We start from the raw sequence: 26,243 nt of genomic DNA on the forward strand, positions 1-26,243 counted from the left end.
TTCTAAAAGTTTCTCCAAAGAAAGCTGACTTGCACAGTTGCTGTCTACATTCACAAACTTGAAATGAATCTACCTTTGGAGTAAGCTGTGTGACCCTTGACACTTTAGGTTTGGTTAGGCGAAGCTTGGCATTTTGGGACTCTGGCCTTGACCTCTGAACTTTGCTTTGACTCGCATCTCTCTTCCCTCTTCACCGGTGACAGGGTGGCTGGCGCTCTGGTTCTCAGCGCTCTGTGCTGGGACTCTTCTGCTCCAAAGTTCTGCCCCATTTGTGATACAGAGCGGGTCAAGCAGATATCCACACTCTCCTCCTCTTTCTTCAGGCCTGCCATGGGCCCCCCTGTTGGTCTACAGAAGCTAAACAGAAAGCCAGAGTCCAGTAACTTGATGGGGGGTTTGCTCTGGCGCTTCCCCAAGTCCGGAGATGAAGGATCGGAGAAAGATCCGACAACTGGCAGAGGTTCTAGAGGCTCTTCTTTAATGGCTTTGTACAAAGGGTGGCTGTAGAGGGACGGCGGAGGTGTGTGGTCTAATATTTGGAGCTCGCCAGATTCCTGATCCTTAATTCTCAGTCTACCGTCTGTGGCCTTCGGCCCCTGGCTCCCTGACTTCTTCCTCTCCACACTGGTCTTACACTTCATTTTCCCCACCTCCCTTGTAGCGTACCGTCTGAGTTTGTTTTTGTTGCTGACCGGCAGCGGTTGTAGCGCAGTGTTCTAACATTCTCCACGCCAACCTTGTTTCTGGCCCGTGATGTCAGTGAGGATAGAGGCTTACGCGGTGTGTGACCATGTTGATGCTTGATGGAAAAGGGCGACCTGAGATCGAGCAATCAGCTGGTTCTACTTTGATTGTGACTTTGTTCCTCAGAGTTTTGGTGCTTCCACGGTGCAGAGGCTGCTGCGCAGGAATTTGAGCACTATCACCCTTCCTCACCGAGCGTCTCATGTCCTTCCCCCTGAAGGACAGCCTGGATGGAGGCTGGAGTATGTCTGGTAACCCTCCCTTACTTCTCATGCTCCTGTCGCTTGGCGGGATGTGTCGCAGGATGATGCTTCGCCTTTTTGCCGTAATCTGCTCCGTGCTGCCTGCACCAGCGGTTTTGGCTTTCACAGTCCTGCTGAGGAAGCGAGTGGTTACGGGACTGCAAAGAGGCAGCGCCAGTGGTACATCTCCATATGCTACCCCTGGTGTAGCGAGGCGTGGTTTACGTCGCTTTGTCAGTGAATAGTTGTTGGCTTTCAACTTCCTCAGCCGTTTCTTCTGTCTCCAGCCAATCAGGTCTTCTGGTCTGGGGCAGCAGAGCAGTCCGCTGTAGCCCCAGGACATTCATCAACTTGTACTTCTCCTGTGCTCGGGCATAATCCTCTTCATCCTCTCCAACCTGATTGACTTCTTGCTTCACCCTGTTAGGGCTACACACAGCTCCAGGCCTTGATCGAACGCTGCGTGAAAGCCGGGTGACGGTGTGAGGTCTCTCTTTCGACGAGGGGTCTCCGGCATGGGCAGCAACCTCTGAACTTCCTGTGAAGCCCCAGGAGTGGAGCGAAGAAGCCGGGTATTTGATGGCATTAAAGGTGGGTAATTCTGTGAGCGTGGGGATGCCACAGAATTTTGGGAGATGGTAGCTTTCTTGGAGGAGGGAGATTTGAAATCCATGAGCTTCATCCTGTGTGAGGGACTCACAGGAAGCCCATTATGGCCTTGGGGTGTCAGCGTGTTACGCAAACTATGCCTTGGACTTTGTTTTAACGGTGGATCAGAAGTATCTAGCATTATTTCTGACTGAAACTGTTTGTGTGCTTTATCCTCCAACGTCCTCTTTCTTTTTGCCTTCCCTCTGTTGATGGTGAAGATCACGACTTGAACTTTCCATCCTGGTAGACAGCTGTGACTGCCGTTCTTGCTCCTTCATGAGTGCAGAACAGGCTTCCACTGCCGGCCACATACCAAGGTGACGGGCCATGGTGATGACTTCAGGTAAATCCTCCTGATGAACGGACAGAGTGGAAGAGTAGGAGAAATCTAGCAGAGACAGAAGGCTCTCCTCTCTGAAACCTGCAAAGTAAAATACATTTTTTTAATTCAGTGTGTACAACCCCGATTCATCAATTGGACAGCGACAACATAATTATGGAAGAACACACGTAAACCCAAAGAAGAGACCATGTCAATATCAAGTATGAGGTATTTTCTATGAATGTATACATCTCATCCTGTTTCAGTTTTTCATTCACCATACTTGTGTTTAATTCCCCTGAAAATGTCTTTCAAGAACAATTTAAAAGTCAAACTGGATGGATTTATGAACAGCATCGTTTCTGTTCAGTTGGTATTAGAACTGTCAGACAGTGAAGGTTGACAACCTTTTTGCTGCTTCTCTATTAACAGTTATTACCTTCACTAATCAGACAGTGTTTTAGTGTTTCACCAATATCTATTTGTTGGTTGTTGGTAGAATTACCTAAAAACTTTGGCGAGACTGTTCAGTCTGACATGGAAAGTAAACCATTACCATCTGGTAAAATGTTACTTTATCCAGTCACCCTGTAAAGTGGACGTTGTTGCCTTTATCAGCATTTCTCAACCTCGGCAAGTGTTTCCTTCTCGCTCTCTGAAAAAAAATGGAGTACGAGGAGAACACTGATAGTGATGGGACCTTTCACTGCTTAACACTTTTGAAAATCTGAGGTGACAATGGAGCATTTAAAAATGGTTTCTTCTTGTATTTTTACTGAGAGAATCTTGTTCGAGGTTAGCTTATCCTGTATGTTTGGCAATCCTGTATGCACTGGAAAGTAGGATGCAGTGCGATCAGGTGGCAGGCATTAGTTTCACCTTAAAGTCACAAAAGTGTACCTCAAAGCTCAGTTTTAGGACCCATTTTGTTCACAATTTACATTACTGATCAGTGTGCAAACCTATCAATGCCTATAAAATCTTTATGAAGATGAGGCTGTAATTTATTTGTTGTTCAAACTCATTTACACAGGCACTTGAATTTCTGCAAGTCCACCTTTGATGCCGTGCAGACCCGTCTAGAGAAATTGAAACTATTCTTCAATGTTTGAAAAATCTTAAATGTTTTTTTTCCCCCAAATTCACCCATTTCCTCAGAATATACCATTAATCAAAACTGCTCAAGGTAAAACTCTTGAGCTAGCAGAGGTCGAAATAGTACATGCTAGTTTGTCCACATATTATTGAGCAGTGCATGTAATTTTATACTGCACTAGCACTGGTGCAAATATCTTTATCCAAGTTTTATCAACTATAAGCACCAGTAGAATGAACCAATAAAAGAATAAATAAGGAAAAAAAACAATTTCCAGTGTGTTGTCTTTGTCTTCCCTGCATTTTATGACTCTCACACACGGAGCGAGTTGCTGTGGTCTATTTGTTGTGTTCGCGTGCATACATGTAAACAAAGAAAAGAAAAAAAACTGCCTGCCGCCGCGGTTCCTCTCTCTCTCAGCCCTCAAACTGTGTCATCATTGTGTTATAAACCAGTCACCATTTGCTTTATTATACATCTGTATAGTAAATAAAATTATCTTCACGGACGATTTGTTTGCGCGTGCACGTAAAAAAAACTGGCTGCCGCTGCGGTTCCTTTACAGAACCCGGGAGAGGTCACTTAAAGTGATATTTTTTCTGGCCATGATAATTTGTGTGCACGTTTTCCTTTAATTGAGCCCACAAATTAAAACATGCACGTTTTCCTGGCCGTGATAACTCGTGCGCACGTTTTTCTTTAATTGAGCCCTCGACTTAAAACATGCACGTTTTCCTTTCGTTCAAAATGAACTCCATAACATGAGTTAAATTGTTATACTCATGAGGGGGAGATGCTTCGCCCTCAGCATCCTTTTTAATGTGCTTAAACTCCAGATATTATCATGCTGGGCAGCTGGCGTTATCTGTATGTCCTTGTGTGCCCAAACCATGATATACCCTGACCAGATCCATTTCTAATGGGGAAATGTATTCCACTGTCTCCTGGTTTGTTGGCTAATAGCCAACATTTATGTGTCAAGACAATATTGAGTGCACATTTCATAAATTGTGGCCACGTTTAAGCAGATTGTGCCCTTGTTTTACTCAAACGATGCTTAAAAGGTACGCACAATATCATAAAACGAGCACACATTCTCTCCACATGCAAAACATTTTGCGATGTCACTTCCAGGGCTCCGTAGTGCCTCGCTCTCTCTCCCCTCAAACTCTGTCATAATTGTGTTATAAACCAGTCACCATTTGTTTTATTATACATCTATGTAGTTAATAAATAAAATGATCTTCACGGACGATTCATTCGCACGCGCACATGAAAAAAAAAAAAAAAAAAAAAAAACGTCTGCTGCTGCTGCTCTCCACTCAAATTCTCCCCAGAGAGGAAGAGTCTGACACATCAGGAGGAGGAGTTTTAAGGTTGATATAAGACTGACTTTTGGTTGTGCAAGTAACTTTGTTACTAGCACCAGTGCAAGTAGGTAAAAAAAAAAAAAATGCATTTCGACCCCTGGCTAGTCACAGCTACAAGTATTCGAGATTAATTATTGTCACAGAGCTTTCTTTTAAAGTTCATCTTATACATTTGATCTCCAAATTAAGGGTGAAGCTCAGTTTCTTTTATAGAAAAAAGTCACGTTTCTCCCTCGGAGCTCAGAAGCTTCAGATAGACTATGGTGATGTTGTGTATATGTGTGCTTCAATCAGTCGACTCTGGTGTATCAATGTGCTCTGAGATTCATCATTGGTTGTAGCCATCTTACCCACTGTGAGTTGTATGCCAATGCTGGCATGCCTTCCTGGAATGTAAGGTGATATACACACTGGACACTGGTTTACAAAGCTCTTATTGGGTTGGTTCCTACTTACTGATCCAGTTTCTTTTCGGAAAACCAAAAGCAGTTATGCTCTACGCTCAAATTATGTATTTTTTTGTACCCCGTGTTCCAACAGAAACAGGAAAGAAGTCTTACTTTTTCTTGCCTCTTTGGAATGTCCTGCAATCTGAACTGAAATTGTCAGGGTTAAGTTCTCTGAACACTTTCCGCTGTATTTTATGAAACCAACAATGGAAATCTTTTGAACATTGTCTGCGTTTTAAATCATAAACGGTCATTTTTTAAACTAATGTATTGTTACTATGACTGAAAGACTGTGTTTCATTTGTTAATTGCTTCTATTTTATATATTTTAATTGTTGTCTTGTTGCTTATCTTGTCTATTATGTGTTTTTATATGGTTAAATAAAGGTTTCATAATGGAGTAGATGCATGAAATCTCACAAGAACATGCGGCATGTAAGTAAGATGGCTCTGCGGACTAATGAACAACAATGGGACATCAGCGCCATGTGAAAAAGCTGTTTAAGTCATCTGATCTATTTGTGACAATTTACATATTGTTAAAAGTATTTATACCTTTATTTCAGGAGCAGGCATATCTTTAAGGTGGCATTAATAGACATTTTTACAGGATACAGATCATTTTAAAGATTACATGTGTAATGTATGTCATTTAAGGCTAAATTAGTGTTTTGGTAAGTAGGTGCATGCTGAAACAAAGAAGAGGCAGCACCTTGTTTCGCAAACCCTCCTGCCTGGTTCTCACAGAACCCCGACTTGAACATTGTTCATCTCTCCCTGCTGTAGTCACAGCAAATTAACTACTCAGGTGTGTTCAGACATTCAGAAGGTGGTAGTCATCAGACTTAGCCAATCAGGTATCAGTAGAGCGTAGAGAGATCAGTGGTCCCTGAGGATCAGCACTAAGAAATGCTGGCTGAAAGTGTAATCATGTTGATCTTGTCAGACAATCACAAAGTAGTGATTTGATTAAGTGCTGCTGTGCACAGGTGTCGTGCACAACTATTTTAAATGATTACTAGTCAAACTGATCAAATCTAAACAACAAAAAAAAGTATGTAAATGAAAGTAAATAAACAGTATGTTTGGGTTCAGTGAAGCACAAGAGTAGTGCTGATTAAGAGGAAGGTTTTGGGCTGAGACACCAAAATTCAAGTGTTTGAATTCTGAAAGCAAAGAAAACTGAGCATGAGGGCATCTTGAGGCAACACTGAAATGCCTTTTAAATATTGTGTTGTGTGAACACCGTTACTTAGCTAAACAAATATAGCTGTTAAAAAGATAAGCTAGTAACTTCTGTTAAATATAACTCTTATTCTACGCTATTATGCTAACTAGTAGAGAAGGACAGATGAAATGTTTGTTTGTCTGCCTGTCACAACATACATGATATTTCAAGAAGAAATGGACAGGTTCTTATGACATTTGCTGTGGAAATGATCCAGTGGTGGTGGTGGGGGTATAAACTACTTCTACACTTATTTGGAGACACTTCAGAGATAAAAATTCAAAGAAAACTGAGACCCCACACTGTGATGTTTTCTTAGCATCTGTTTGGACTCTGGCAGTGGACTTTGGTCTTACCAGTGAGATCGATGTCTGGCTTGCTGCTGGAGTCCGTCTCTGTAAAGATTTCCTGGAAGTGGTCGCTGACGGCTGCCAGGACAGCTTTGTGGGCCGTGTACGATTTCCCGCTGGTCCTTAAGGTAATGTCACAGAAAAGCCCCGCCTCCCGCTGACTTCTCAATTTGCTCAATACATCAGCACTGTGTGACGACACAGTCTTTGACACACATGTTCTGCCGCCCAATTCCTGAGACACAGAAATGTGTGAACAGAGTAATCCCAATCAAGTGTGACATAAATTGTGCAATTTACAGGGCGGGAGACACAAAACGAACAGCACTTACATTTGATTTCTTGATATGTTGGTTCCGGCATTCCTGACAACACAGGACAAAGTCTCTGATCTGGAAGTACATCCCTGTGATGAAAACAATGGATTATGGTAACACCATAAACAACAGGTAAAACAAAAGAAAACAAGGGCCATATTTGAGTCTTCATTGACGTCAGTGTAAAAGCTGTTTTGTTGTTGATTCAATCATTAGTGCGTGGCTGTACTCAAAAGTGACCACAAAGAGAAAATGAGTTCTCTCCTCAGACGCAGATAAGATGACATGGGGACAAGTCAGAACTCGGTTTCTGTTTTCCTTCATTATCTCCTTAGGATGTTTGAACTTTTGTTTACTAGCAGTATTACACAAAACTAAAGAATGTGTTTTAATGAACATGTGGCTGTTGAAAGATGAAAAGTCCACAAAATTTAGACAATGACCTCAATACAGATCCAGCAATCCATTACCACGTGTAACACTTTTGAGATAAGGCATTCTGATATTCCAATTTAAAGCTTTAGGGTTCATTTTTTCTAAATCAAGAGATTCTGAAATATTTTCCCAGACAGACAAGTGTGATAGATGTCATAGCTCCCTTTGCCATTTAAGTCATATATTCTTCCTTTGTCCTAACCTGCATAATTTTTTTTTTTGGTATTATGTCAAAAGTTCTTGGAATCACTCTGCATCCATGCCCACTGGTAGCTATATTTGGGATCCCTGATAGTTCTGTTTCATTAACCCCAAACAGAAGGATAGTGTAGCGTTTGTATCTTTGTTAGCGAGACGGACCATTTTTTTTTTGTTGGAAATCAGCGAACTGTCCCTCTATCTCACAATGGTTAAAAGAAACCATGTTTTTTTTTTTTATAAAACTGGAGAAAATTAAATATACAATGAGAGGCTCTATTGGGATGTTTTTCCATAAAGAAAAACCTTTATTTCGTATTTAAGGAACTACAGGTGTTGCCAGACTGAACTTACATCTGTCACTGTTCACCACTGTTCTTTATGGAGTTCTGTAGCTGTTCCGACTGAGCCAGGGGTAGGGGTGAGGTGGGTGTGTTGTGTGTGTGGTTTGTAGTTTTTGTTTTTTGGGTGGGGAGTGCGGGGGGGACACCAAGTGGATGAGTGCCTACAACTTCCTCTGGACAGGATGTCAACCTACTACAGGTTATCTCCCCAGACAATCCCAGCGCTTGTTAGCTTATCCTTACACAAAATAACACAGGCAGTGTGGATCACACACTGGTAGTCCAAACCCCATCCCACAAATTTTTGAAAGCAGTACCCAAAAATACAGGTGCTGGTCATATAATTAGAATATCATGAAAAAGTTGATTTATTTCAGTAATTCCATTCAAAGAGTGAAACTTGTATATTAATTCATTACACACAGACCAATATATTTCAAATGTTTATTTCTTTTAATTTTGATGATTATAACTGACAACTAATGAAAATCCCAAATTCAGCATCACAGAAAATTAGAATATTACTTATGACCAATACAAAAAAAAAAAAAAAAGGATTTCTAGAAATGCTGGCCAACTGAAAAGTATGAGCATGTACAGCACTCAATATGTACTTGGGGCTCCTTTTGCCTGAGTTACTGCAGCAATGCGGCACGGCATGGAGTCAATCAGTCTGTGGAACTGCTCAGGTGGTATGAGCGCCCAGATTGCTCTGATAGTGGCATTCAGCTCTTCTGCATTGTTGGGTCTGGCGTGTCGCATCTTCCTCTTTAATATACCCCATATATTTTCTATGGGGTTAAGGTCAGGCAAGTTTTTGGCCAATTAAGAACAGGGATACCATGATGATTAAACCAGGTACTGGTAGCTTTGGCACTATGTGCAGGTGCCAAGTCCTGTTGGAAAATGAAATCTGCATCTCCATAAAGTTGGTCAGCAGCAGGAAGCATGAAGTGCTCTACAACTTCCTGGTAGACGGCTGCGTTGACCTTGGACCTCAGAAAACACAGTGGACCAACACCAGCAGATGACATGGCCCCAAACCATCACTGACTGTGGAAACTTTACACTGGACCTCAAGCAACATGGATTCTGTGCCTCTTTCTTCCTCCAGACTCTGGGACCTTGATTTCCAAAGGAAATACAAATTTACTTTCATCAGAGAACATAACTTTGGACCACTCAGCAGCAGTCCAGTCCTTTATGTCTTTAGCCCAGGCAAGACATCAAGTCAGCAGTTTTCCCCATGATTGTGTAGCCTACAGAAGTAGACTGAGAGATCAGTTAATGGCCTTTGCAGATGTTTTGAGTTAATTAGCTGATTAGAGTGTGCCACCAGGTGTCTTCAATATTGAACCTTTTTACAATATTCAATTTTTTTGAGATACTGAATTTGGAGTTTTCATTAGTTGTCAGTTATAATCATCAAAATTAAAAGAAATAAACATCTGAAATATATCAGTCTGTGTGTAATGAATGAATAGAATATACAAGTTTCACTTTTTGAATAGAATTACTGAAATAAGTCAACTTTTTCATGATATTCTAATTATATGACCAGCACCTGTACAACTGGGTCAGACTGTAACAAAGAGCCAGAACTGGCAGCTTGTTGAGCAACGGCAGTTGTGTACATTATTACAACTGTTGCCCAGACGAGTAATTGAGGAAATTGCTGGGACCTCTAGGAAAATATGACGTCTAAATCTGAAACATGCACACTGGACAATTTTGTCATTTTGCGCTGACAACTTGATATACGAGGTCTGTTAGAAAAGTATCCGACCTTTTTATTTTTTTCAAAAACTATATGGATTTGAATCATGTGCGCTTGCATCAGACAAGCTTGAACCTTCGTGCGCATGCGCGAGTTTTTTCACGCCTGTCGGTTGCATCATTCGCCTGTGGGCAGGCTTTGAGTGAGCATTGGTCCACCCCCCTCGTCAGATTTTTATTGTCAGTGAAATGGCTGAGAGGCTGCCGCTTTGCTCCATGAATTTTTTTTCAGAAACTGTTAGAGACAGCCAGTTGGAAACCATTCGAAAGATTCAGATGGATTTCAGTGAAGATTCTGTCGGTATCACACGGATTAAGGACCATTAAAACTGGATTAAAAATGGCCCACGGCGGCGGAGGGCGCACCGCGCCCTGAGCGGCCATCGACAGGCTAGAATGAGCAGATCACTTCCAAATTTAAGGCTCTGTTGATGCAGGACATCGTGTGACTAGCAGAGAAGTTTCAGAAGAGGTCGGGATCAGCACATTCCACTGTTAAAGGAGATTTTGTAATGAAAAATGTGCGGACGGATTCGCGCATCGGGACGCAGCTGCTCACAGCCGCTGGACAAACAACACCTCCGTGTTGGAAGTCTCACAGGACAAGTTGGAACATGCCCAGCTGTTAAACAATTTCTCGGATACTCACTCGACTGAAAAACCATCAAAAGCCATCTGAATCTTCTGAATGGTTTCCAACACAGAGGTGTTTTTTTGTTGCGCGCAATGAGCGGCTCCGTGCCGACGCGCGAAATCCTCTGCACGTCTTTCATTACAAAATCTCCTGTAACAGTGGAATGTGCCACAAAAGTGCTATGTCCAGCTCTCTTGCCATTTCTGTGGTAGTCACACGATGTCCCGAATCAACACAGCGTTCAGTTTAGAAATGATCTGGTCGTTCCAGCCCGTCGATGGCCGCTCGGTGAGCCGACAGAATCTTCACCGAAATCCATCCATATACATATATGTATATGGATGGATGTATACGTATACATATATACATACATATACACATACACATACAACCCCTGGCAAAAATTATGGAATCACCGGCCTCGGAGGATGTTCATTCAGTTGTTTAATTTTGTAGAAAAAAAGCAGTTCACAGACATGACACAAAACTAAAGTCATTTCAAATGGCAACTTTCTGGCTTTAAGAAACACTATAAGAAATCATGGAAAAAAAATCGTGGCAGTCAGTAACGGTTACTTTTTTAGACCAAGCAGAGGGAAAAAAAAATGGAATCACTCAATTCTGAGGAATAAATTATGGAATCACCCTGTAAATTTTCATCCCCAAAACTAACACCTGCATCAAATCAGATCTGCTTGTTAGTCTGCATCTAAAAAAGGAGTGATCACACCTTGGAGAGCTGTTGCACCAAGTGGACCGACATGAATCATGGCTCCAACACGAGAGATGTCAATTGAAACAAAGGAGAGAATTATCAAACTCTTAAGAGGGTAAATCATCACGCAATGTTGCAAAAGATGTTGGTTGTTCACAGTCAGCTGTGTCTAAACTCTGGACCAAATACAAACAACATGGGAAGGTTGTTAAAGGCAAACATACTGGTAGACCAAGGAAGACATCAAAGCGTCAAGACAGAAAACTTAAAGCAATATGTCTCAAAAATCGAAAATGCACAACAAAACAAATGAGGAATGAATGGGAGGAACCTGGAGTCAACGTCTGTGACCGAACTGTAAGAAACCGCCTAAAGGAAATTGGATTTACATACAGAAAAGCTAAACGAAAGCCATCATTAACACAAACAGAAAAAAACAAGGTTACAATGGGCTAAGGAAAAGCAATCGTGGACTGTGGATGACTGGATGAAAGTCATATTCAGTGATGAATCTTGAATCTGCATTGGGCAAGATGATGATGCTGGAACTTTTGTTTGGTGCCGTTCCAATGAGATTTATAAAGATGACTGCCTGAAGAGAACATGTAAATTTCCACAGTCTTTGATGATATGGGGCTGCATGTCAGGTAAAGGCACTGGGGAGATGGCTGTCATTACATCATCAATAAATGCACAAGTTTACGTTGATATTTTGGACACTTTTCTTATCCCATCAATTGAAAGGATGTTTGGGGATGATGAAATCATTTTTCAAGATGATAATGCATCTTGCCATAGAGCAAAAACTGTGAAAACATTCCTTGCAAAAAGACACATAGGGTCAATGTCATGGCCTGCAAATAGTCCGGATCTTAATCCAATTGAAAATCTTTGATGGAAGTTGAAGAAAATGGTCCATGACAAGGCTCCAACCTGCAAAGCTGATCTGGCAACAGCAATCAGAGAAAGTTGGAGCCAGATTGATGAAGAGTACTGTTTGTCACTCATTAAGTCCATGCCTCAGAGACTGCAAGCTGTTATAAAAGCCAGAGGTGGTGCAACAAAATACTAGTGATGTGTTGGAGCGTTCTTTTGTTTTTCATGATTCCATATTTTTTTCCCCTCTGCTTGGTCTAAAAAAGTAACCGTTACAGACTGCCACAATTTTTTTTCCTGATTCTTATAGTGTTTCTTAAAGCCAGAAAGTTGCCATTTGAAATGACTTTAGTTTTGTGTCATGTCTGTGATCTGCTTTTTTTCTACAAAATTAAACAACTGAATGAACATCCTCCGAGGCCGGTGATTCCATAATTTTTGCCAGGGGTTGTATATACATACATACACATACATACACACACACACACACACACACACACACTCATAACAACAAATACCAAAAAAGAAAATCAATTTTCAAAAGAACATTTTTCTAATATCATGCAGCCCTGATGGCCATGAGCTTTGGGTAGTGACTGAAAGAACAAGGCTGCAGATACAAGCAGCAGAATAAAGGTTCCTCTGTGGGTATGTGGTTTTACACTCAGGGACAGGGTGAAAATCTCAAATATCCAGGAGCAGCAGCTGTACTTCAAATCGAAAAGAGCCAGCTGAGGTGGTTTGGGCATCTCGTGAGGATGCAGAAAATGAATAAACAAACTGATATTCAATTAATCAATTATGATATACACTTGACAAGTGCTTTTCCTCATCAATTCAACAATAAATATAAAATACCAGGCTATAGAACAAGTCAACTTAAAGGACATGTTGCATATTATTTTATGTCCCAGTTAGCAACACAACATGAAAGTATTAATGATTGTAAATCTATTCACGCACATGCAGTAAGAATTAGTGTCGCTAATGTATTTTATTGCTAATTATCCCTCTCGCTCGGCGAATCAGCAGGTGCATTTCCGGAAAACATCTTACTCTGCATTTCTTGGTATGTGACATACATTTTAGCAAACACAGAAACATTATGATGGCAGACAAAGAGTGAAACGAATGCTGTTACGTCTGATAATGAAGCTTCTGAGCTTTCATTTTAAAGTGATGGCTCAGATTTATCAGATATGGTCAGGAATGTTGCCCTGACATGTGGTAGCGAATTTGATGATGATGACGTTAGAGCTACAGCAGGGTCTGCTGAAATACTGCCATACCATTTGCAGCCATAGCTGCTGGCAATGATAGTGTGGGAAATACAAAATGATGAGAAATCACAAGTAATTAATTTTGTATAACATATAATGTACACTGTTTAGGCCTATACTAACAGCAGATACAGATGGGGACAAAATTATTAGCCCCCTGTGAAAGTTAATATTTTAATTTCATTGAAGGTCTTCCAAAATTTCCTGTGATTTTTTTTTTTTTTTTTTTTTGGTAAACACAGCAAGGAAATTTCAACACATTTCTCAAGTTTTATTTTGGATGGTTACAGTTGTTTTACTGTGCATACGAAATATTATTTCACAAAGAGCGAAAAGCTTGAGGGTCAAAATTAATAATTATTACAACTGCCAAGGATGTAATAAAATCACCTGTGTTTATTTGTCTGTCTGTTAGCAGGATTACGTCAAAACTACTGCACAGATTTCAATGAAATTTTTAACAGATACATATTAGGCCATGGAAGACTCCATTAAGTTTTGGAGGTGATCTGGATCCGGATCGAGATTCTGGATCATGTTTCACTTTATACAGTCTTTGAAGGATTACATCAAAACTACTTCTCTGGTTCTCACCAAATTTTCACCACAGATAGACATTAGGGTATGGAGGAAGACTATTAAATTTTGGATCTGGATCCGGATTGGCAAATATCAGAAATCTCTGATTGTTCTTGTTTTTATACTGCATGTACACTGGAAGATAACAGTTACATCTTGATTTTACAAGCTTTGACGGGCAAGCTTTGACAGTGACTGTGCCAGCTGGGACCTATTTGATGGTGTGGACCTGGACAGCTGGCGATTGTGCATGTGATCCATGAGTGACGACTTCATTGATGGTTTGGAATTTACATATTTAATCTTGGAAATCATTCTGCAAGTGGGTGGGTGCCCTGTTGAGTTTTTTTTTTCCTTTTGTATTTTGTTCTCCTTAGTGGAGCTGGTAGGCTTTGTTTATTTTACTCCGAGGCTGTCAGATTTTGGATCTTGATGTCTGTGGAGTCTGCTGTCTGTACTGGAGGAGCACATTGCTTTAACTCCATTATAGCGCCCACTGTGTACATGCACACCGGACTCTCCAGTGTTTCAGGCTGCCTGATCACGCAGATGTTTCTTAGATTTTTCACAGTTATATCAATGACAACACTTATAAGCGTGCACAAAGCTTAGCCTCTAGCAGACCATTTTTGACAGGCTATGTTCATGACTAATAAACATGCACACACACAATAAGTCTTCTCACAGTAGAGAGCGACTGCTGCTTTTACCGTGACTGCATCAAAATTAGCAGTTATCACAACATGACATCACACATATGCAAACTCTGCAATTAATCTGCAGCTCCGTTCTCAAAGTTAGCAGCTACATTCTATTTAGCAACGCGCTGGGACATTTCCTCAAAGCTACATAAACGCTGTCGGAAAAATGAGCACCCACGAGTACTTTGTTTTCGGCAGTCTCCGTAGCTGTTTGTTGTGAATGCCGTATACTTTGAGACCGGTCACGGAAGTGCACAAAATAATCCCAGTGTATCATTGGATGGTGACCAACGGCCTAAATCTAAGTTGTTATGATTTCTTTGCGAGATGTCCTTTACGAATTCTTTTGTGGCTGCAATTACTGGTTTCATGAGCAACTTCAGGTTTAGCCAATCAGTGTCTACTGCCAGTGATGTTTATCCAGTGCCATTTTAACTCCTGTACAGTTCATATTATCTTGAGGACAAAAATCAGTATCTTCATTCAGTCCAACAACACTCCGAAATGTCCCCTTTCAAAACTCAAAAGAAGACTGGCCTGTAGCACAGACTGTTTGATACATGGCATAACCAGTGTACTGCCCAAACATTAACAAATAACATGTATAGTGCACAACATTCTGTCTGTGCAGGCTGCCATTAATATTATATTAAATCTCTTTAATTTTGCAAGAATCAAGTTTCTATAGCTTCTAAAGTAATAGACAGTGAAGCACTGATTAGACAAAAACAACTAAACTCACTACTCTGATCACAACAACTGATGTTGGTACGTGAATTTCTTTTCACCCCAACATGACCAGAAGCACCTGCTTTAACCTCAGATCCAATGAGAACTACTCCTGTACCTGTGTAATGCCTGGGTCACACGGCAAGATTTTAAAACTGTCTGTAGGTTTTCGATATCCAAGAGACCAAACACATGCCGATCAAAAAAAAAAAAAAAATCATAGATACAACAGTTTTGGTCGTACAGTGTGTGTGGTGTGCAGGCACATGGTAAAGACAACACAACACACACGAACAGATTTCACTCACTAACATTCCCAGGTCAGACAGGAAATGTCGCAAAACCTCCTGAGATCAAACGAGACTTCGGAGGTAAACAATTCTGGGTTCCCCTCCATGTTTACAGGCATAAGCAATTAAATTACTCAGAGACCTTAAATTTTATTTGAGCCAAAAGAACGAAAACACTCATTTTGACCTGTGACCACCTCATCTCTACAAAGTAGCCTTCTATGTGCTACAGGTACACGATATGGGTAGAGAGTGAAGTCACCCCACTGTGAACTCGCCCCAGGTGAAGTCACCGTTGCATATTAAAATTTATAAGCTTAGTTTGAGAGCTCGTTTGCACAGTGTTTTAACAATGGAGGGAATGTTCAGGGTAGCCTAACTGCTATCCTTCACAGGTCCTCCTATAGTTTCAACAGTGCGTGTTTATTCTTCACAGTTTGGGTAACACTGACACTCCTGATTGCATAATGTTTCCATCTTTCAAAAGTTTCAAATAACCGTTTGGGCCTAGCTATCCATGCTTTTTTTTTTCTAAATAATTAAGAATGACTAGTTTAAAATTAGGGACCTGCCAGTGTGATGTATAGAACTGGGCAGTGCTCCCTGCTTCTCCAGTCAATGGGCTTTTTACCTGACAATTACATTTCCCTACCTTAACATCATCTCACGAACAAAACTTGAACAGTGCATTATGTCACTGGTGTGTATAAATAATGTATTACATCAACATATAACTGAAATATTGCATTACTGGAGTAGGGTGACTTTACTCAAAACACAGTGGGGTGACTTCACCTGGGGCAAGTTTGCAGAGGGGTGACTTCACTATTATCCACTGATATGTGGGCGTCCCCTTGGCCGTTTTTTTTTTTTTCCTTTGCTGTTCCTGGGGTAAACACTGAAGTACCTATGTGCTGGATATTGCATAGCAAAATGCTTAACCTGCGAAAACTGATGATTTTCATGATCAATTCTGCTTATCGGCCTGAGTCTATGTTTAAAAAAAAAAAAAATCACATCTGTGTTATCTGTTGTTACAGGCAGACTTTGAGGTCATGTCTGACATAGCTACATTAAATTTTGTAACTCTGACTCCTCTGGAAAAACATGATGGTACACTGGCATTGGTAAGAGGAATTTGAAGCGTATGATTCCAATGTGCTGAGAAGTTAGGAATTGGTTCTCCTTTCCTTGTATTTAAAAACACACCACCACCAGCAGCAGCATACCTTGGTCAATTCTCCATAGCAGGGCAGATTTATGTAAAATATTGTGTGCTTTATGGTAAACGGCACATCTTGCCGATGTTGATTAAATGCTACAAGCTGAATCCATTCCAACCACAACTGCATTGAATTAAAAAAAAAGGGGTGGGGGCTTTAGCATAAAACGCACAATCAGTGAAATTTTACATATATCTGCCCCACTACCGGGGTCCTCTCTAATTTCAGCATCAAATTCCATTCTAAAGTCCAGCCCTGGGGAACAGTTCATGTCCAAAAATACGTTTTTGTCCACCAACTCTGGATCAAAGCACACCTATGGTTAAATACGTACAATCTGACAGCAACTTGAATTTTTTGCGTGCTTCTTGAATCCCGAACACCCACCTTCGATCCTGTTTGCTGTGTCCTGTGAAGAAGTGAGGATCTACCTTCCCACCAGTAGTTCTCAGCCACACATTTGTAGGTCTCCTCCAGGGACAGGTGGCGCTGGCCGGGTCGCCTCCGGTGGAAGGTGGAGATTGCGTCACATCTCCGATCTTCATCCAAAACCTCCCTGTAGTTTACGAAACCTTTCTCCAGCTTTTTGCGGTACAACACCCCGTCTATCACCTCAAAGTTGGCAGTTCCACACCCTTTGGAGTGCCCGACCGAATCCCCAAATCTCCTCCTGTCTGCAGACCTCTCTGCCGGTCCGAGGTCCGACCAAAGTCTGGACGAGCAAAACGTGTCTGTGCTGCCGTAAGGGGCGTTGCTGTGAGCCATTGGAAAACGGATCAGAACGGAAAGCGTTCAGTTTTCTAAAATAAGGCGAGTTTCACTTTGACAAATCGCCTCTCTAGCAAAAGTTAGTCCCGACAGAAAGTCCACGTGGAGACGATGACAAACTAGCCGCTTAAATTACACCAACAATATCCCCATTTAACGGCAACACCTCCTCACCGAGCCGTCACACGGGTCATCATCACGCAACATCTTCGAAATAATCACCAGAGTTGGGCAACAATCTTCTGCTACTACTTAAAAATTATTTACTCCGCTGTCCGTCCGAGTGGAGATAATAAATTCAGGAGCGGCGGGTTTGGGCGCCAGCCTCCCCCGGCTCCTCCTCAGCCCTCCTTCGGGGTGCTTCAGGGGTCGGCAGCGGCCTCCGGAGCCAAACGACGGCAGGCGGCTTCACCTCCGGCGTTAACTTGAGATCTATTTCCGCCAACTCGAGTCGGAAGCAACATGATGACGCAGCTAGCAACTCGGCAGCATCGCCGCTCGAGCCACCGAAAAGCGAGCTTTAGCTCCGCCACCAGCGCCAAGTATTGGCCAAAAAAATCACCTCCAGATGCCGTCCAAAGCGGGCCAACGAGCTCCTACCGAGCACATGACACACTTCATACCGCTGTGGTTGACGCAAATCCCGTCATATCATCGTAAAAATCCGGTCTTTTTTAAACTCGTAACCTTGTTTGTTGCTAATCAGCAGCCAAACAGCGGCGCGTCCTCCCCGCCTTCACACAAAGACCATTAGCAGAAGCTTTAAAGAGCCTCCGCCACGCGGAATCTGATTGGTTGGAATGGCTGTCAATCCGCTTGCTTTTCACCTTCTTCGAACATCAAGGTTGGTTGCTCGCACGCGATGCCTAATTTACCTGACTTGCTGTACAAGTTAAAGATCCACCCCGTGTGTTCTAATCTGTTCCAGCATTTATTTTACTCATATTCAGTCACTAAGAAATATTCAAAAATAATAAACCAATATTATCTTAACCGCCATTGTTGCCTAGAGGGATACAAGTGACCTGAAATGCTACGTGATATTTCTCAGCCTGAAATTTAATGGCAACACAACTACGAAAATTCAGTCATTGTATTTATTTATTTAGATAAATATTTTATTTAGGTAATTTTCATAGATGAGTAGGGAAAAAATTATCAGCAAACTGAAGTGTTAATTAGATATGGTGTCAAACAGGGGCCAGATATGGCCCGGTACAGGTTAAGGTCTCTACCAAAGGATTTAAGCTTATTTTTAAATATGTCCCATGACATCAAATGTGGTTTGTACATTAATGGAAGCAGCTGTGAAATGCAATCTTTGATTCTATGCAGATGATTCTGCTTTACACGTGTCTGTGCAAGATGTAAATGTTACTGATGAATAATCGGGTGGTTGATTGACAATAAATTGTCTCTCCATTTAGCAAAACCGAATCATTTTTCTTTGGTTTTAAATTAAAAGTCAACCAAATCCAGTTTTGATACTGAAAGTAATGGTGGTATCCATAACAATGAGTCTAAAATGACAGTTGTCATGGATAATTGCATCAGGTAAGAATATGGCAGTTAAGGAGATTCATAAAGTATGAGAGGTGATTGAAATTTTTGAATCCAACCAATAAGAAACCACAACTGAATTAATGTAATGTTTTATTTTTCCAACATAATCCCCATGAAAGTCCATACACTTTTCCATGTTGCTGCAATACCTTAATACCGTTCTCACAGAAGGTCTTATCATGGAGCTCAAGGAAGTCATCCACTATACATATGATATCATTATCAGTATTATAGCTCCACCAAAAAAACCTCTTCATGTCTTGAAATAGATGGAAGTCCGAAGGAGCCAAATCAGGGGAATAAGGTGGGCGCGGAACAAGTTTGAAGAACACATTCTTGAATGTCAACCATTGCGATGACCGACGTGTGGACCGGAATGTCGTGCTGGTGAACCACAACACCTAGTTGGAGCATTCCACACCGCTTCCACTTTTTCTCCCACAGCTGTTGCAAAAGGGAAGCATAATAGGCCCCAAAGATGATCTGTTCCTTCTGTTGCTAGTCTACCATTATGATGCTGTCAGCATCCCAGAAGACAGAAGCCATGACCTATCCAGCAGATGAGCAAGTGTAGTGTTCAGAATAATAGTAGTGCTATGTGACTAAAAAGATTAATCCAGGTTTTGAGTATATTTCTTATTGTTACATGGGAAACAAGGTACCAGTAGATTCATACAAATCCAACAAGCCCAAGCATTCATGATATGGTAGAGCATTCATGATATGCACACTCTTAAGACTATGAAATTGGGCTATTAGTAAAAAAAAAAAAAGTAGAAAATGGGGTGTTCACAATAATAGTAGCATCTGCTGTTGACACTACAAACTCAAACTATATGTTCAAACTGCTTTTTTAGCAATCCTGTGAATCACTAAACTAGTATTTAGTTGTATAACCAGTTTTTTATGATTTCTTCACATCTGCGAGGCATTAATTTTGTTGGTTTGGAACCAAGATTTTGCTCATTTACTAGTGTGCTTGTGGTCATTGTCTTGTTGAAACACCCATTTCAGGGCATGTCCTCTTCAGCATAAGGCAACATGACCTCTTCAAGTATTTTTGACATATCCAAACTGATCCATGATACCTGGTATGCGATATTTAGGCCAAATACCATAGGAGAAACATGCCCATATCATGATGCTTGCACCATTATGCTTCACTGTCTTCACTGTGAACTGTGGCTTGAATTCAGAGTTTGGGGGTCGTCTCATAAACTGTCTGCGGCCCTTGGACCCAAAAAGAACAATTTTACTCTCATCAGTCCACAAAATATTCCTCCATTTCTCTTTAGGCCAGTTGATGTGTTCTTTGGCCAATTGTAACCTCTTCTGCACATCTTTTATTTAACAGAGGGACCTTGTGGGGGATTCTTGCAAATAATTAGCTTCACACAGGCGTCTTCTAACTGTCACAGCACTTACAGGTAACTCCAGACTGTCTCTGATCATCCTGGAGCTGATCAATGGGTGAGCCTTTGCCATTCTGGTTATTCTTCTATCCATTTTGATGGTTGTTTTCTGTTTTCTTCACTTGTCTGTTTTTTGTTTTTTTTTGTCCATTTTGAAGCATTGGAGATCATTGTAGATGAACAGCCTATAATTTTTTGCACCTGCGTATAAGTTTTCTCCTCTCCAATCAACTTTTTAATCAAACTACGCTGTTCTTCTGAACAATGTCTTGAACATCCCATTTACCTCAGGCTTTCAAAGAGAAAAGCATGTTCAACAGGTGCTGGCTTCATCCTTAAATAGGAGACACCTGATTCACACCTATTTGTTCCACAAAATTGACAAACTCACTTGACTGAATGCCACACTACTGTTATTGTGAACACCCCCTTTTCTACTTTTTTTTTTTACTAATAGCCCAATTCATAGCCTTAAGCGTGTGCATATCATGAATGCTTGGTCTTGTTGGATTTGTGAGAATCTACTGAATCTACTGGTACCTTGTTTCCCATGTAACAATAAGAAATATACTAAAAACCTGGATTAATCTTTTTAGTCACATAGCACTACTATTATTCTGAACACTACTGTATATGCTGATGCTGAATGTTAGAAAGGATCATGTCAAGTTCTGGAGGCCGCAGATCCTACTGATGGTTTCTAACCCTCGCAGCAGTGTTGGCCTCATCACCTTCATCAGCGACATCAAGAAGAGCAGCCTCTATGTGCTGGGCCATGTCCAGCTGGGAGATCTCAGTAAGGATGTTAAACTGGGGCTATCTCAGTTCATCCACCAGAAATACACGTCAGACGCAGCTGACATTCATCAGCGTGTCAGGAATATTTCCACTCAAAAATAATGTTTCTGTGTAGGCTCTCAGTTGTCCAGGTGGTTTCCATAGTAGAGAAGCTTGAATCTTCGACTGGACTGGGTTTGCTTGATGCGAGGACGTTTCGCTTCAATTCACAGAAACTTCCTCAGCTAAAATTCTTGCTCTGGTAGTCTGACTTCTGTCTTGACTCTTGTAGAGAAGAAAATACAGAAGCCAACACAAGCTGGAGTTTTTTTAAACCTAACCAGACCCCTCCTACCGAGAGGCCGACTGCTATAGGCTAGTGACTAAACAATAGCTCTAATTAGCACCTATTGTGCTCTAGTTAGCACCCTCCTAATGATAGGACGGAAGCTTCTCCTGATGGCTCCCTTGACGACTCTCCTGATGACGTGAATGACACATTACCATGAACAAAAGACTGAAACTGCTTTGACCTGAGTACCCCATTGTAAACAGGGGACAAAGCATGTCTCAGACCCCCTCCCCGGTTAAGGCTGGGTTTCAACTGTTTCACAAAGAATGCTTCCTTGACACCTCTCTCAAACCATTTCTTCTCTCTGGCTAAGATTTTAACTTCCTTGTCCTCAAATGTGTGGTTAGTGTCTTTCAGGTGGAGATGAACTGCAGACTGAGGTCCATTTGCGCCCTCTCTGCGGTGCTGGTATAGCCTTTTGTGTAAGGTTGCTTAGTCTCACCTATGTAGTGTTCATTACAGTTTTCCTGACATCTGATAGAATACACTACATTGCTCTGTTTGTAACTAGGGATCCTGTCCTTAGGGTGAACTAATTTCTGTCTCAAGGTGTTAACCGGTTTACAGTAAACTGGGATTTTGTGCTGTCTGAAGATCCTCTGTAGTTTTTCCCCTACTCCTGCTAAATAAGGGAGAGACACTCTTCTTCTTGTCTCCGTCTTCTGTCTATCTGGTCTCTTTGTTTTCTGGGACTTCTGCACTTTGTCCAGGGACCATCGTGGGTACCCACATACTGTGAGGGCTTTCCGTACAAGTTGTTGTTCTTTAGCCCTTCCCTCTGCAGTTGTGGGCACCTGTAGGGCTCTGTGTTGAAGAGTCCTGATCACCCCGAGCTTGTGTTCAAGGGGGTGGTTTGAGCCAAAGAGCAGATATTGGTCAGTGTAAGTGGGTTTTCTGTAAACCCCTGTCTGGAGCTGCCTGTTCTCTCCAATCGTAACATCACAGTCCAAGAAGGCTAAATGGTTGTTTCTGGCATCCTCACGTGTGAACTTGATATTGGAATCCACCGAGTTGATGTGTTCTGTAAAGTCCTCTCCTGTTGCTTGATTTTAACCCATGTGTCATCGACATATCTGAACCAGTGACTGGGAGAGATGCCTGTGAAAGACGTCAAGGCTGTCTTCTCCACTCGCTCCATGTACAGATTGGTCACAATGGGGGATACCGGAGACCCCATCGCACAACCATGAATCTGCCTGTAGTAATTCCCCCTAAACAAGAAATACGTGGTGTTAAGACAAATCTCCAAGAGTTGGCTGATGTGGTCTGGTGTGAGTTTGGTCCTTTCAAGTAGAGACACATCCTCCAGCAGTCTCTGCCTCACAGCTGAGATGGCCTCAGCGGTGGGGATGCAGGTGAACAACGATGTCACATCAAATGACACCATAGTTTCATTAAGGCCATCCACCGAGTTGATGTGTTCTGTAAAGTCCTCAACTTTACAGAACACATCAACTCGGTGGATTCCAATATCAAGTTCACACGTGAGGATGCCAGAAACAACCATTTAGCCTTCTTGGACTGTGATGTTACGATTGGAGAGAACAGGCAGCTCCAGACAGGGGTTTACAGAAAACCCACTCACACTGACCAATATCTGCGCTTTGGCTCAAACCACCCCCTTGAACACAAGCTCGGGGTGATCAGGACTCTTCAACACAGAGCCCTACAGGTGCCCACAACTGCAGAGGGAAGGGCTAAAGAATAACAACTTGTACGGAAAGCCCTCACAGTATGTGGGTACCCACGATGGTCCCTGGACAAAGTGCAGAAGTCCCAGAAAACAAAGAGACCAGATAGACAGGAGACAGAGACAAGAAGAAGAGGAGTGTCTCTCCCTTATTTAGCAGGAGTAGGGGAAAAACTACAGATGATCTTCAGACAGCACAAAATCCCAGTTTACTTTAAACCGGTTAACACCTTGAGACAGAAATTAGTTCACCCTAAGGACAGGATCCCTAGTTACAAACAGACCAATGTAGTGTATTCTATCAGATGTCAGGAAAACTGTAATGAACACTACATAGGTGAGACTAAGCAACCTTTACACAAAAGGCTATACCAGCACCACATTAATTCAGCCCCATTTCTCCACAAAACAAACTCAGCGTGAGAGAATCACTTTGAAAAACCAATCAGGGACAATGTTAGGATATTTTTTTGCAGCTTATTTGACTTAATGTCATTCAGAGGATTTAATAGAACCTAATTTTTTCTTGAGGATGTTAGATCTTTCACAATAGTGAATGTTGCTGTGATTTTATTGAGAGGAAAGTACACCTCATAATATACCAAAACACGTTTGTAAAGGCAGAATTATTTATTTATTTTTAAATTGTATACATTTCAACAACAGAAGGTTTTAAAAGTGCCTTTTGATTGCAGATTAAATTCTGTTATTAAATCAGTCCTCACAAGGGCAGGCAGTAAGGTCCATAGGTATTTGGACAGTGATGATTTTTGTGATTTCGTCTCTGAACACCGCTACTGTGGAGTCTATATGACACGGTCAACATGTGTTTGAAGAGTACAATTTCAGCTTAGCTACAAATGATTCAGAAATCATTTTGGAATTACAGCCAATTTTGGTTACAGTCCCTCCATTTTCAGAAGTCAGGTATAGGATGAATGAAATAAAAGTATTATTTTCATGCAAATGATCATTTTTATAGCAATCTTTCTTTAGGCAAGTGACTCGTAAATGTTCTTGTGTCCAGCCACTCAGTTGTCTAAAGAGAACCTAGCTGCCTGATGACTTCTAATACAAATATAGTAATATTTAGTTGTCCAATTAATTATGGTGCCAAAATAACTGTAACCATTAATGGCTGTTTTTGTTGGTGACTTTGAATTAAAGCCGAAGGTCTACTCTTCGGTCACATCTTGATTGTGTCGTTTCGATTCCACTGTGGCCTTAGTCCCCTCGTGGGCGACTTGCATGGCAGCAGCCTGACATTGGGTGAATGTGAGGCATTAATGTGTAAAGCGCTTTGAGCATCTGATGCAGATGGTAAAGCGCTATATAAATGCAGTCCATTTATGAGACAGCTTTGGCTTTCTTCGGCGGGTAGAACCCACGTTTCTATTGCTTCGACTGTTGTTTGGACTCCAGTTTAAAGTGATGGGACCAGGATCGTCCATAGTCACAAATTGTTGCATGAATTTATTCAGATTTATACTTTTTTTCACTAGTGTGTTATACAGTTTTGCCAAAGTTACTTTGAAGAGTTACTTTTTTACTTTATACAATTACTTCATTAGCAGCTAGTGATGACTTTAACTAATAAGTAATGTACTAATAAAGTAACTGGTAATCTAACTTGGTTACTCTTAAGATTGAGTACTCAGAAAAGTAAATAATAGTTATTTTTCTGAGTACTAAATCTTGAGCTGCCGACAAGTTGTCCGCAGCTGAGATTCACTATTGCAAAATGATTGAAATGCTCAATGAACCAATTACTTCAGCGTAGATCATTTTTGAAAGGGCAAAATACTCAATGAAACAAATTCTTCTAAAAATACAGTTTATATGTTCCAGAAACATTAACTGCTTCAAAAAATTACTATTTTGAATGAAACAAAATAAACTACTTCAGAAATTCATATTCAGAGTACTTGAAAGACTAAAAGAACCAATTGCTTGCAACCAAGTTTACAAAATAACCAGTCACATGTGGAATAATGATCAAATATTTTTGTATATTACGAAAACCTTTATTTAAACAACTTCCTTTGTTATACACTTACAAAAACTGGAAGCTTCTTTTGCTTACTAGGAAAACCTAGTTCTGTGAAGTGGATAAAAGATTTGGATGAACCTTTCCCTAACCCTAAGACCACCTCTCCATAAAATTGAACTGAAATCAGTGCATCAATATTGCACACTCTCGAATGACTAAATTATCCTCTGCCTGAGTCAAAACACTATTCAAGATGTGTTGTTGCCAATACTTAAGAGTAAAAAAAAAAACAAACAAAAAATGAAAACAAACACTTGAAGTTGTGGTGAAAGCATCCCTTATTAGAAAGCTGTCACATGATTTTTAAGAGTGACTTCTGCTTAACACTTTCAAGCAATTACTGCCCAACTTCTAAAACTATTCACAAGAACACACAAAGCACCAAAACATGAAGTGCTTTTTTCCACTGAATACAATGTCATGAACTCATATATTGCATTTAAGAGGAAGGAGAAGGGGGGGTGGGGGCAAAGTTGACTGGTAGTTTATAACAGAGTACACAATGTGGTGTTTAAGCAGTACAGACATCAACATTAATGCCACTGTGCAAGCAAAAAACAAATGTTTTCGCACAATTCTCGCAAGAGCGAAAAAAAAATTCACACAGAGTGGCAATGAGTGCTCAGCATATGGTTGTGAGAAAATTAAAATTTTTGTAAAGCGCAAAAAACAAAAAAAGAGGAACTTTAACTGGCCCCACCTTCTCCAGTGAAGTGGTGGCCAAAAGGTTAGAGATGTGGCTGTATGAACAGGTCATCAGTTGGTTCTCTGTTGCTCCCACTTTGCAGTGGAGTACCTTGCATGCCAGCACCCCTAACATCAGTGGGGTCATCAACCGTTTAACACTAAGCACCAGGATCAGATGGAAAAAGCACTATAGATATATAGTCCCCTTTACCATTGGACTGTACAGGAAGTTGCTTTGGCATGCTGCTCAAATAAAATGACATTTGATGTTATCTTGACCTGCAGCAATGTTATTTGCTATTTTGTGATATTTCATTTGTCATAATAATAAAAATAGCCAAAAAAAAAAAAAAAAATCTCCAGATCTAATTACATGAAGAATCAGCAGTGGTTTA

At 41.1% G+C, this 26,243-nt stretch overlaps 1 protein-coding gene across 1 annotated transcript; it reads right to left on the reverse strand.

Annotated features, from left to right (window-relative positions):
• Positions 1–1,804: 1,804 nt before the first annotated feature.
• Positions 1,805–18,077, reverse strand: LOC117525351 (zinc finger and BTB domain-containing protein 11-like). Its single transcript, XM_034187186.1, has 4 exons — positions 16,981–18,077; positions 6,785–6,858; positions 6,459–6,687; positions 1,805–2,058 (listed from the first exon to the last, which is right to left on the reverse strand). The coding sequence occupies exons 1-4, from the start codon at positions 17,312–17,314 to the stop codon at positions 1,805–1,807; spliced, it is 891 nt and encodes a 296-aa protein (XP_034043077.1). The 5' UTR covers positions 17,315–18,077.
• Positions 18,078–26,243: the final 8,166 nt, after the last annotated feature.

Source organism: Thalassophryne amazonica, chromosome 14, assembly GCF_902500255.1.
Source record: "Thalassophryne amazonica chromosome 14, fThaAma1.1, whole genome shotgun sequence".
NCBI lineage: Eukaryota > Metazoa > Chordata > Actinopteri > Batrachoidiformes > Batrachoididae > Thalassophryne > Thalassophryne amazonica.